The sequence below is a fragment of the Orcinus orca genome, chromosome 19, assembly GCF_937001465.1.
Source record: "Orcinus orca chromosome 19, mOrcOrc1.1, whole genome shotgun sequence".
Taxonomy (NCBI): Eukaryota; Metazoa; Chordata; class Mammalia; order Artiodactyla; family Delphinidae; genus Orcinus; species Orcinus orca.
In genome coordinates this window covers 47,018,354-47,032,482 of record NC_064577.1, presented here as the reverse complement: position 1 = coordinate 47,032,482, position 14,129 = coordinate 47,018,354, and the positions used below count along the sequence as shown (strand labels likewise).

Here is a 14,129-nt window from a genome sequence, read left to right as displayed (position 1 = left end):
TTAGGAAAGGTTCTGATTTTAAATTTCTAAAACAGCAAATTTAACAAATCAGTCCAACCTGATTGGCTTTGTCCGTAACAGGAGTAGCCGCCATAGTTCTGCCCATATGAAGAATCAGTAGTTTGCCCATAGCCAGAATAGCTCTGAAATTTAGGTAAATACAAGTTTCACTGCATATTTAAGATTAAAACTATTTATAAAGAACTCAATTTATATTTAACCTACTTGTGGTGCTTGTCCATAACCTTGGCTGCCTTGATTTCCATAGGAAGAATAACTGTAAAAGAAAAGTGTACTACTTGAAAGAAATGTGCTAGAATTTAAAAGCTTAAATTAACCCTATCTTCCTTTTCAACTTTCAACTCAAATACAAGCTTCTTTCCTGAGAAACTGTTGATCTAACTACCTCTTCGAGTCTAAATTGAAAGGTGATAACCAAAGACTGTCAAAGACATAAATAAAATCATCCCCAGACCTCTTAAATGCCAAACACACACCAGAAGTTTTGCTTTGACAATCTCCCACAAATAAACAAAACTTCACCAGAGCTAGAAAATTCCAACAGAATTATGCTTGGATGGGTGGGAGGCTGGGGGTGGAGGGGAGTGACTACATGGTAGCAAGACCCATAATAAATATCTGAAGCAGAAAAATAATGACTCTTTAAGTTAGAGCTTTAATCAATTTAGCTGTGCTGTGACAGATTAATTTCTTCCTACCATTTGCCTTAAATTTGCCTCTAACATCCTAGAAAATGCACAGTGTGGCACTAAACATCCAATTGTTAGTGCCTCAGTAATGAGAGGCATGTATATCTTCAGAATACTATCATAGAACAAAAGTATATTGTATCTCCAGTGTCATAGCATAGGATGGCATAGTTTGTTGACTGAATGAATACATGCAGCTTTCTCGGAGTTGAACTTTCTTTAATTTTAGTGCATAGAAGCTTTAACAAGTCAGAAACAAACTTTCTGAATATATACCAAAGAAAAATAAAACATATGCCAAAAAAAAACTTACTATTTTAGAGCTATCAAGTGCTAACAGAATTTCTTAACTTTATAAAACATATTTCATTGAATAAAACATTTGCTAGTTGCCTACTATGAGGGTCTATCCCATGAGAATAAAAAAGTCAAATCAGTTTTGTTTTCATGAAGCTTAAAACTTGATGACAGAAGGTATCTGAGATGCTCTTCTGAATATTTCACACTGAGCTGCAAAACACTTATACTACAAGTGAAGGCTGTATTTCTGGTAAGCAAGAGAATCCTACTGCATGTATACATTCACATAAAAACAGACTTTTCTTTTTATTGTGAGCATGGTGAGGATGATTTTAAAAATGCTAAACACTTCTATCATAGTGCTTCAAGAAAATCCACTCCAGAAAAAACATTTAGCATATTATATACAATCAAAAAAATTAAATGCTTTTTCTAAGCTGTTATAGTTCAACTACTTAAATCCTTTTAGTAATTGTTTCTTCTAAATAATTTCTTAAAGAAAACAATCTTTATAATACCTATGAGATTCATTTTAATCTCTAGGGGGCACCTATATTTACTGATTCAAATAGCCTTTTAAAAAAAGAAAAATATCTTACAGCACCTATGTACATAGGCTGACTCTTTCCCCTTCACAAGCTAAGATTTAACTCTTTTAAGACGTCAAGATACCAAAGCTTAAGAGGAAAGCCTGACTAAATTTATCTTTTTTCTCAGCTCTACTCGTTCATGGTATTATTGAAATGTACGTATACTTTACCTTTGCTGCTCACCCCCAGACTGACCGTAACTTCCGGAATCTAAAACACATAAAAAGAATTTTTAGTCTTATTTAAAATTAGGCTTCCCTCAAAGGCTGACTTTAGCTCTTACAGATGAAATGTGATAAGAAAATATCATAAACTACAGAAAGAAAAACTAGAAGTTAAAAATACAGTGCAAGGAAAAATCTGTGCCAATAGTATTAGCTATTTACAGTAACTACAGCTTTGAAAACAACTACTCTACAAACATGTCCTGATGGTCACAAAAACCAAGTGAACAAATGAGAAACAGTCAGTGAAAAACCCATCCTTTCAACAAAAACTCAAAAGCTCAAGTTATATTATCTTTATATATAAAAAGATATCTGTTAAAAAAAACTAATCAGGATCAAAAAGGGGAAAATGCACACTCTAAGATAAATCCCCAGGATTACATTCACGTCATATCCTTGCCAGCCTAACATATACACCATTCCCTTGGATTGGATTGGATTGCTTTGGCTGTCAGCAGCAACAAAAAGATCTCCAAAGACTTGGTAAAAGCAGCTAAGCCACTTGGTATATACCGACTCAGCAATACTTACCTCTAGCTTCCTTGTTGGCAATAAAAACTACCAAGGAAGGCATGAGTTGAGTAATATACGTCAAAATAATAATAATAATTTGAACTGTGAACTTTTCTCAATACTTTAAAGTGTCGGTTATTCCAAAAATTTTTGAAGAGGCTCTACCCTCTAGGCTTCTCCTCAGAGTCAAATGAATGACCTAATTTTATTAGTGATTGAGTAAGAGAAGAATATCATATGAAATACTCTTTCAACTGCAAAAAAATGACTGATAGTCTTCAACTGCTATTAGGCCCAACCTCATCTAATCTGAATAAAACTATTTGATGTTGAACAGTTCTGAAAACCCGCCAAATATCAAATCACATCAATGACTTTTTCATTCAATTCATATAAAGCTACAATATGAAAACTGTCACTGGCTGTGTAAGTGGGTGACATCAAATTTGCCACTTTTCTACAGTAGAGATCTCCAATCAGACTGAACAAGAATTTTTTTAATCCTTAACTACTAAAATATTGAATGAAATCCTGACACAAACTACTTCTTTTATGAATGTGGACATAAGGCTACCTGAGATGAAAAAAAAATTGTGCATCACTGCCCATAATAATATGACTAGATCTGTAACTAACCAAATAAGAAAAATATGAAAAGAATACAGAACCTAACTGGATCATAAAGAGATTAGATGCATCTATCAAATGGCAAAGGAAGTTAGTTTCAACCAGTTCAGAAACTAAAAAGGATTACTGTGGGAGGAGGGGGTGTATGAATAAAACAAATATACATACACTGAGGATGCATGAAGCTTTAAGTTAAATTATATCCCAAGGCACTGACGTGGGTTCTCCCAGTAACAGAGTGGAGTCCAAGACCTTATTGTACTTTGGCTCAGGCAAAAATTATAGAAGTACACAGCACATATGTCATATGACCCTGGCTTAAATCTAATAAGTATCAGAGCTCTTAACTCAGTCAACTTCAGCTCTCTGAAACTGTAAATCTGACTTCTTTAGCTGGCTGACTTTAAAACTCTAGAATATAGAAATAAGAGTACTGACCAACAAGTCGAGCTCTTAGTGAAAGTAGATGTTTTACATTCACCAGAGAAAATCAGTTTATAAATGTTATTTATGGCATTTTAAACAACTGCTCATTATGAGTACTTGACACTTGAGCCTTGTATCTGGGCCCATGAATTATTTAGAGATGCTTTTATTTCCAAGTGTATAGGGTTTTGACACTCCTTGTGGTTTTGTCTTCTTATTCCATTGCAGCCAGAAAAGGTATTTTCTGTACTATTCCAGGTATTTGTTAGGATTTGCTGTTTTTCGCTTTTCCCCTTGGTAAACACTTTTACTTACATAAATGTCTCCTATGTGCTTGAAAAGAACTGTATTATCTAAATGTTGAAAGAATTCTGTAAATCCGTAAGATGATGCTTGTTAGTTCTATTATTCATATTCTTACTCATGTTTAGTCTACCCGATCTATTAATTACACAGAGTAGTATGTTTAAATTTTTTTTAATGCCCTGTTTGACTCTGTATTTGTCAATTTCTTTCACTGAGTGTTTTTTTGCTTTCTACACTTTGAGGCCATATTGTTAAAGCACATAAAAGTACAGATTTACAGCTTCCTGGTGAATTTCCCTTTTTTTTCTTTTTTGAATTTCCTTTTAACATTACATGAAGACTATCATTAAAAATGTCCAAACTTTATTTTGACTGGTAATGTAACTAAACAATCTTCCTTTTGGTTGATGTTTGCCTGATTAATATTTTTCTATCTCTATACTTTTAACACTTCTTATTCTGATGTTTTAGGTATGTCATTTTTGAGAGCATACATCTAGATCAATTTTTCCCAATGTGAAAATCTTTGTCTTTCAACTGATGTTTTCATATTTTTATTATTACTTTTTATTTATTCCTACCAGCCTATACTAGACTCTCTACTTACCAGGGTCTTTTTTTTTCAACTCCTTAACTTCCTTCTATTGGATTTTCCTTACTCCCTTTCCCCCTCTACTGCTTTGGAAGTTAGACGTTCAAATTCTGTTCTTTTAATAAGTCACTATTCATAATTTAAAGAGTATGTTCAATTCTTAACATGCATTCTTGATAAAGGTCAAAATGATCTTCGACCTCCACTAGCATACAAGAACTTTAATGCTATAATGCCAATCACAGCCTTCACCTATTATTTTGCTTCCACTTTTTCTTTCCGTTATCTTTTGCTTCCACTTTAAAACTCTAGATTCCACACAGTCAATACTTTTTATCTACTGCATTTGCTTCCTCTGTATCTTTTTGCATCCCACTCCTCCCTTTCGGATTTCTTTTATTAGTTCTTTCAGCAAAGGCCTGAAAGTGGTATTCTTAGTCTTTTATTTGCATAAAAAAGTCAAGGTCAAATGTTATTTTTCCTCTAAATTCCAAAGATCATTTAGTGGCTTCTTAAAACTTCTAAGAAGTCTACCAATCTTACCTTTTCTCTATTTCCTCTGATAGGTCTGTCACTGGTATTTCATAATCTGCAGTTTCACATTTATGTATCTAGGTACGAATTGATTATGTCTCATGTTTGAGACTACTGCTTCTTGATCCATCAATTTTGAAAAACTCTCAACTACCTATTAATTCTTCACCATTTACTCCTTCTCGAACTCATATTAGATATATGACAGGACTTCACAATCTATTTCCTATACTTCTTAAAATTTCAATTTTCATCTTTATCCTTCTGAACTGAATCCTGGGTAATTGTATCTATTTTCTACCTCACTAATTATTTCTTCTGCTAGGTCTATCTGCAATTCTACTTGGCCACTTTTTCCATTTCTAGAAGTTACACTTGACACTTGATTCTTTTTCAAATCTACGTAACCATTTTCCACGTCTTGGTCTTAGGGTTGATTACTTCTTTTAGGTTTCTAATAATTTTAAACACATTAATACTCGCTTTCAGACTATCTATTAGGGATTCAAATACCATCTGTCACTCTCATTTTGGCGAATTGTCTTCCAGAATTCTGCAATGTTTTACTGTGAACTTATGTTCTGCAAGGCTTGTTTTTTCTGTAAGATTCCTCGTGACCTAGGCTCTGAAATTTCCTCAGAAAAGGTTTTTCGTTTGTTTTTACTAGAAACCCCAAGGTTACTGTCAGTCGAGAACCAATTTTTATGTTAAATTTCTTGGCCTGAGGTTCCCTGGACCTCATAACTAATCTAAATGTACACCGAAACTGTATGAAGCACAGGTCCCAAGTTACAAATTCTCAGGAAAAAACTTTTTTCCCTCACTCAAGGCCCAGGCTTCCTTCTTATCTCCTATCCTGGTACAAAGGTTTTTCTAGTTCATTCTTTCACTGAAGATACAGTCCTTCAAACAACCAGGTTTTATGTAAGGGTTCCCATTACATGGCTCTAATGGTCTCAAGGCTGCATTTCATGTCCTTAGTTATTTGGGCAATAAACTCCAAGTCTCTGAATGAGACCTACACCCTTCTCTATGCCTACTATGCTGGCTTCTACTTCATTTCTGGCAGCAGGGGCTCGCCCTTTGTTTTATGTAAGTTCTTGCATTTTTAGCTATTCGTATACAGAGGATTTACAAGTTATCTTAGGCTGTCATAGTGCCAAAAGAAGTTTCTTGACTTCGTAATTTTTATATGTATAACTGATATTAGATTTAACTTCAAAGGTGTCAGATAATTCACATTTGTCTGAGAGTCTGACTCACAATATTTACAACTCTGATTTATTTATTATGTAAGCATTTATTTTATTACGCTTATAAGTCTGTCCTGTCAGGCACCTGTAGTGGCTGAGTCAATTTGATAAGTTAAATTTACAATATAGTTTGGAATGTTTAAAGGACTTAACTAAACTTAATGCCATTAGTTGTTTAGGGGGGAGTCAAAAGCATTATTCCTATTTTTATACAAAGTCGAAAGTATTATTTTTATACACAAATTACAAAATGTACAGAGTATATAACAACACTAAGTAGAACTTAAAAGATTCTAACTCTAATTGACTTAATGTAGAAACAAGCAATTATTAGTTCTTTTTGACATGAAAGTCAATTTTGATGTTAAAAAAACTCAAATTACAAAATGACAAGTGCGTGCTGTCTTGGTAATTCTAAAGACCAAGGATAATGGATTACCCAGCTCACACACTATTATGACACACTGAAAATCCTGGATCTTACAAACGGTACAGCTCTAAAACTTAATTTTCCATAAAAGCTACCCAGTCCTACAAAAATAAGCCATTGCTTTAAACCAATAATTATGTCAAAAATCGAGACAAGTCAATGGTTTTTAATGAGCACTGTATACATTGAAATGGTAAATTTCTGCATGAAGGTGGGAGAATCTTAAAAAATTTTTTTTTTACATCACGGATGGGTTACACACCCTCCTGAGTGTACTTCTATGTACTTCTGTGGAGCTTTACCAGACTTCATTCCAAATTATGCAGCTGGTAAAATATGTACCAATGTCACCTTTGGGGTAAGAAATTATTTCTTGCTTGAGCAAGAATTAAAGAGACAAATTCTGTGCAATTAACAGCCTCTTACATCAGGTAGATGCCCCTTCCCCTTAAAGATCAACCTTCTGGCTTAACATCAATGTTAATCTAAAGAATGTTTATCATTTCCCTGTCCAACCATTCTTGCTAATTTGGTCTCCTCTCAGCCTGCTCCTTCCTTTTTGTCACATATTTCCACTCTTCTGCAAAACTGGATTACCTGGGGTGGGGGTGGAGGTTGTGTTTTTGGTTTTTTTAATATCAACAAGTCCTCCCTTAAAAAAATGTAAAATACTCTGCCAGCAGTCATTTTCATCCCAACCATATGGCTTTCAGGGACGTGTTCTGCTTTTCCACCTGAAAAGTAACATGTAATTCTCATGATGGTTCCTAGCAAGTGGGGAGCCGGGTCTTTCTTTGCAGCCTGCGATGTGCCCAACAACAGAGGGCCTTGTGTGGCAGCTTGGACTGCTAAGCCAAGCGCAGACCCACGTCCCGGACTTTATATTCTACTTTCGCAAGACCTAAACGGGCTGTCCTGATAAGACCAAGGCCTCTATTTCTCTTTCACACAACGGGGGTGCCTCTGTCAATTTAAAGTGCTTGATGGAAGACTGCCTTTCCTTTGGTCTGTATGTTTCAACGTAAATGCCACAGGGACCTACAAGAGCCCATCAATAATAAACAGGGCTCACTTTCAAGCTCGTGCAGGAGATAAACAACTGAAGAGGTGAAGATGACAGAGAAGGGTGAAGAGGAATTATACGCAAGCACCCCCATCTCGAATCCGGGAGGCTGGTGCGGAGGGAATGACGACATGTATGTAGGATTTCGTGTCAGGCAACGTCGTTTAAAAGGGCTCCCAGAGCGTCAAGGCCCCCACCTGATGAATGGGTGAGTCAGGAAGGCCCAGCTCCACGTCACGGATGGGGAAACTGAGGGACGAGGCGGCGAGATGACTGGCCGGAGGCCTCGCTGAAAGATCTGAGGCGGAGCGGAGAACCAGAAGCACCGATTCTCTCCGGCCGATGCTCTAATCACGGGCTCCCCCCGCCCCTGCGATGGCGTAGCGGCCTCCGCCCCCCGATTCACACACCCTCCCCCGGGAGCAGCACGTCGCCTCGGGTTCCAAGGACAGGGCCAAGAGACCGGGGGCTCGAGGCGCTCCCGCCGGGATTTGCAGACGGAGAGCGTTGGGAGCGTGCGTCCCTCCAGTCCAACATGGCGGCGGCAGCGTCCGCCCCCCCCACCCCCACCCCCACCCCAGCCTCCCTCAGGGCCGGAGACTTTCCCGCGGGGCCCTCCGGTGGGCGGGAAGACGGCCCAACCCCGCCGGGCCCCTTTTCGCCGCTGCCGCTGCTCGCTGAAAGTGTCACCTACCCGACATGACTAACGGCCGCGGCGCAGAGCCCCCACAACCCGCAGACAACAAGGAATACCAGAGCCAAGCGGGGCCGTACTGAAGGCGGCGCGGCGATCTGGCCCCGAATGCGGGACTTCGGCAGCCAATCAGAGGGCAGCGGGCGGTACCACAACGCCACGGCTCGAGGGGGGGCTCTGTGCTAGACCAGAACCCAGAGGACTTCAGAATCCCCGTTCCCCCCTCCTCGGACGGTACCATTATTGAGAGGGAATTGTGGAGAGGCCGTACCACTGCCGCGATCGGGATGGGGGAGGGGACTGAACCTACCCGGTACGTCCTGATTACAGTCCTATTTTTCACTTTATTGGATCTAATAGAATTCGAGGTTAGGAAGCGAAACAGGAGAGCCTTATAAACGCAGATTATATGGTTAGAAAAGGAAATTTCGAATGGTATGTCCTAGTTCGCTCCGCTTGGGCTGCAGAAGGCTTGAGCCACCGGGGGCGTTGGGGGTTGCTGAGCTCCGGGCCGTAAAGTCGTGACTAACTGCGGGACCAAGTCGCCTCCCGGTTTGTTGTAACTAACTTGCCGAGTAACAGATAGACTACAAGGTGATACTGGAACAAACGTGTGCCTTAAAACGAAATCACACACAAACCGGACCCTGAGGATGTGTCAGGGTAGGGGGTCGAGCTTTAGTTTTCGGTGCTAGGATAATAGCTAATTCTAATTGTCAGGCACCTTGCATCATCTTGTTTAATTCTCACAGCAGACTGATGAAATACTATTCCCACGTTACAGACGAGAAGGCAGAATTCACTTGCCCTGGGTCGCACTACTGGTAAATGGCCAATGTGGAATTGGAATCCTGGTAACCAGGCACCACTGCCTGTGGGTCTAACTATTCTGTTGCCCTGCCTACAGGGGACTCAAGCTCTCCAGTCTGAGGTGAGGCTATGAAAGCTCAGAGAGAGCACACAAGGACATTTTCCCCAAGGGTGACGTGACATCTGATGAGACAAACCATAGGTGATGTGCAGAAGCTGACCACTTCTTAAGTGGGGAAAAGTGTTTTCAATGACTTGGGACTTCCGCGGTGGTCCAGCGATTAAGACTCCACGCTTCCAATGCAGGTGGACCTGGGTTCGATTCCTGGTCAGGAAATTAGATCCTGCATGCCGCAACTAAACACGTGACAAAGAAGATGCTGTGCAGGCAACTAAGACCGGGCCCAACCAAATAAACAAATACTTTTTTAAAAAAGTGATTCAGTATGTTTGGAGTTTACCCAGGAGGGGAGTGTGGTAGGAGATGAAGCCAGAAAATTAGGGGGCTAAAGAGCTGAGACCTTGTAAAGTACATTAGAGTTTGTGCTTTATTGAAGGCAGTGGGTAACTCCTGCCAGATGATTTTAAAGAAAGATCAGATTTGCATTTTCAGGTTGCAATATGAAGAATGTATGGAGATAAGAGGTGCCTAAAAGCAGGGAGACCGATTAGGTGACCAATGCAATAATTCTGGTGAGGGATCATAGTGGCCTGGACTTAGGTTGTGGCTGCGGGGATGGAGGTAAGTGAGAAGATCCCTGACATACTTAGGTAGTAGACTGAGCAAGATCTGGTGACCAATTTGGGTGGGAAAAGAAGTGAGAAGTCCAAAAAAAAAGAAGCGAGAAGTCCTGGGTAAATTCTGAGTTTCACACCTGGACAAGTGGGCAGGTGGTGGTGTCATTCACTGTGACCGGGAAAAGGAGGAGGGGCAGGCTGGGCTGGAGGTGGAGTGGTAAGTTCAGAATTACTGCCTTCAGGTCAGAAAAAGAGGCATGAGGTCATCTCTCTTCATTATACTAGCAGTAAATGAGAGCTCAGCTCTAGAGGTAGAGGGTCACAGAGCTCTCTAGGCAGGTCCAAATAAGCAAGGCTAAAGAAATAGAAATTCTTTCATGACTAAAAACAATTTAGCCATTCAGTGTATATATTGAGGAAGGCAACCCCAGAGGAGGAGATGGGCAGGAGAGAATTCGGTTATTGCCAGTGGGGGGAGCAGGGAACACGATTTCTAGGTTTTTCTTCCTCTTTTTTTTTTCATTTTTTTTTTTAGTTTATTTATTCTATTATTTTTGGTGGGGTTGGGTCTTCGTTGCCACGCACGGGCTTTCTCTAGTTGCGGCCAGCGGGGGCTACTCTTGGTTGCCGATCGCCGGCTTCTCATTGTGGTGGCTTCTCTTGTTGCAGAGCACAGGCTCTGAGCGCGTGGGCTCAGAAGTTGTGGCACGCGGGCTCTAGGACTCAGGCTCAGTAGTTGTGGCATGCGGGCTTAGTTGCTCCTCAGCATGTGGGATCTTCCTGGACCAGGGATTGAACCCACGTCCCCTGCATTAGCAGGCGGACTCCCAACCACTGTGCCACCAGGGAAGTCCCTTTTCCTCTTTTTGAATTTTTTTAAAATTAGGCTATTTTAAAAGATGGATATACAAAAAGTGTTGCTCATCATCAACCCCTTAAGTTTGTACCACCGTTCATTCATGCATTCTTCACTCAGCTGCCATCTCCTGAGGTCTACTAGGTGTCAGGCCCTGGAAGACCTAGAAATAGAGAAACAGGAAGCAGGATGGCTCCTGCCCTCCAGGAAGGGCCTTCTCATAACAGGGACAATACAAACCTATGATTCCAATAAACTACTGAACATGCTAGAATTGGAGGGTGCAGAGGGTGGTCTGAAAACACAGAGGACGAGCACGTAGCCTACGTGAAGGGTAGAAGGGTTATTAAGGAAGTCTTCCTGCAGGAGATGCCTCCTAAACCGAGCTTTGAAGAAAGAACAGGAGTTAGCCGGGGGAGTGTATATCGGGAACAGCATGCTCCAGGCAGCAAGGGCTGTATTTGCAGAGACCGGGAGAGAAGAGGGTTCTGGAGTTTTTAGTGATTCAGTCTGGCTGGTCTGTGGAGTTGCAGGGGTGGGGAATGGTGATAAGTGAAAGAAGTAGGCAGAAGCCACATTTTGAAAATCCTTGTGTGCCTTGTGGAGGAGTTTGGATGTTAAATTTAAAACAATAGAGAACTTCTGAGGAATCTAATCAAAGGAGTGACATTTAGTTTTTTATATCCATTATCTCTTTTAATCTGGACAGCCCTGTGAAATAGATATTGCTGTTATCCACATTTTGTAGACTGAACACTGAAGCTTGGGGAGGTGAAATTCTTTACCATGTTCACACAGCCAACTAGGGACAGAAACAGAGCTCACAACCAGGCCTTTGGGCCAAGCCCCGTGTTCTTTTTGCAGTGTCTGTGGTCTCCCAGACTTGAAACAGAGAACTCCCAGGTCTGCATTGTCCTGGGGCTTCTTTCCCAAGGGTCCTTCTCTACCACAAACTGACTCCAGATTGACTCCTGTGCCCTCCTGCCTTCCAGGCTTTTGCGAGGATGATTATCTGCCACAAACTTTAACCCTCACTCTATGTATTTAGGGAAGACAGCAGGTACTTTTCATATATCAGCTTTAGCAGAATGCATCTGGGAAGGTCTTAGTAGTGGGTCTGTTTGCCCCTGATCCATTCCTCGGGTCCTCACTTGGGGAGCTGACCCCTGCAAGCTGGTTTCAATTTCATCGATTCCCTTAGGCGGTAGCTTCCAGCTAGAATGGCCAGGGAGCATCTCAGTGGGAAATTAGGTGGTAGAAGAAAGGGAGGATCAAGGGTTATTTCTCCTCCCCCACCCCCCCTCTGTCTGCCACAGGAGGTGTCTCAGGCAGCACCTATCTTCTCCAGAGACCCAGTTTCACTTGGTGACCCTGGTTCTTGGACTCCAGAACCCTACCCCTCCCTTCATCCCTCCAGCCTATGGTTGGTAGAGTCTTCTCGCTGTTGATCATTTCTGAGTTGCCTCCACCCTGTTTGGCTTCCCAACTCTTCCACCACTGGTGTAGGGCCTTGTAGGACACCGCAAGGACTGTGAATTTACTCAGAATGAGAAGGGAAACCAGTAGAGGGAGCCATTTAGCAGAGCGCCAATAGGATCTGAGCTATTTTACCAGGATTACTCTGGCTGCTAGCTTGAGAACAGATTGTAGGGGGCAGGGAGAGGTTATTACTCCCACCACAGTAGAAACCAGCCCCCAGTGATCTTCTGCCTCTTTCAAAATCCTGTGGAACTCACAATTGGACCACATAATTCAGGGCTTGCCTACCTGCTTAGAGACCAATTTGTTCTGTAGTTGGGTTGCATCATTCATCTCTGAACCCCCCAGTGCCTCATATAGCACCTGAAACAGTAGGCACTGAAAAAAGGGGGTGGGGGGGACTTAAATGAATGAATAAATAAATGATGAAAAAAATGGCATGACTTGTCTAGAAACTCCTCAAGCTCAAAAACCTCATCCAGGACTTCCCTATGTCTCCCATGGGGCACAGAGTAAGTGTTTGGTGAGTATTTGTTGAACACTGTAGTCCTGCTCTGTGCCAGGTGCCCTCATCACCCACCCGCACCCCACAGAGGGGTCCCTGGAGCCCCACACCTCCAGCCTTCGTAGAGAGCAAGCCTCCCACGGGGATGAGACTGACACTCCGCTGCGGCAGGGCGGGAGGAGGCTCCTTGTGAGTGACCTGCTCAGGCACTTCCTGTTTGGGGTGGAAAGGAACCAGACACTTTCCTGTTAGCACGTCTTTTAAGCAAAGCCACAGATGCCGAACAGGTCCTGGCCCGGCCTTTCAGGCCAGATGCCTGGAGGTTAGATGGCCTTTATGTAGAAGGGAAGTGGGGCACAGGGCCAAATTGGCCAGCCTTTTATTGTGTTCCTGGCAAGTCCCCTGGGTCCTGGTGTGAGTAAAAAACAAACCAGAAGAGGCTGACGCCCTGCAAGCTGTGATGAGGGTTAGGGTTGATGGGGCAGCTCTGAGCCAGAAAGCATTGTTTGGGATGAGGTAGGTGTTCATGCAATTGTCCTGGGGCAGGACAGGCTTGTGTATGTCGTGTGGATCTGAGTGCATTTGAGTGTGAAACCCATGTGAAGAATACATGCAAGTCGCTTATGTCTGTGCACACAATCCCCAGCACTTGATAAGACTGAACAGTAATTGTCTAGCTTGCTCCCCATAGCAAATCGGGGTAGTAGAAAAGGCAGGAATTATTATTGTCCCATTTTAGATGGCAGACACAGAGAGGTTAGTTGACTTGTAAGGGTCAACAGAGTGTGAAAAAGGCAAGATTCAAACGCAGGTCTGTGTCGCTCCAAATTTCTTGCTTCTTCCAGTCCCCTAGGAACGTGGCAGGTGTGTATGTACAGGGTGGTAGAAAGGGAGGTATACTTGTGAGTGTGACCCAGGCTGATGAGAGCACATCCACCTGTTCTGGAGAGAGGAGATCTCTCTTCCAGAGGTGGAGGTGTTTGCTAGAAAATTAGGGCTTCCAAAATTGAATCACAGTTTAAAATGCACAGAGGTTATGGTCAATAATAATCCAGATTATCACAGCTAAAGTCCTCGCATCTCTGGAGAAAGCCTCCTTGTCAGCCCTCCCAAACTAATCTCACATCCTCATTATTCCTCTGGTTATTCCTATCATTGTGGTTTTCAGACGTTGATCATTCCATTAGTGCTTTTCTCCAGAGCTCAGAATTCCTTCTGATAACATCTACTTTGTGTTCTACACATTTCCTGGGGTGAAGGAAGGGGCAGAAACAAAGCTGATTGTTTCTCATATTATGAAGAGAGAAACTGAGGCCCAGAGGGGCCTTGTCCAGGTCCACACATCCTGACTGATTCAAGGGGTCCTGGTCAGGAAGAGGACTCAACGGCCAGCTGTTGCCTTCTATCAGGCAGGAACGAATGACTGGGGAGCTGCCAACTATTCCCCTGGGCAGGCAACTTGCCCAGCCCCTGGCA

The 14,129-nt window shown here is 42.1% G+C and overlaps 1 protein-coding gene across 2 annotated transcripts in view; it reads right to left on the bottom strand.

The window, feature by feature from the left end:
• The window catches only part of TAF15 (TATA-box binding protein associated factor 15), a 29,262-nt gene extending 20,741 nt beyond the window's left edge, over window positions 1-8,521 (bottom strand). Inside the window, exons 1-4 of one of the 2 annotated variants that reach the window (XM_033431533.2) lie at window positions 8,266-8,521; window positions 1,771-1,810; window positions 226-277; window positions 59-143 (exon numbers count right to left, since the gene is read on the bottom strand). In XM_033431533.2, coding sequence (XP_033287424.2) covers window positions 59-143; window positions 226-277; window positions 1,771-1,810; window positions 8,266-8,506 — 418 coding nt within the window. In that variant the 5' untranslated portion in view covers window positions 8,507-8,521. Of the gene's footprint in view, window positions 1-58; window positions 144-225; window positions 278-1,770; window positions 1,811-7,580; window positions 7,738-8,265 lie in introns of those variants that run through there. The other variant, XM_033431532.2, reaches the window with a different exon arrangement.
• Between the last annotated feature and the right edge of the window lie 5,608 nt (window positions 8,522-14,129).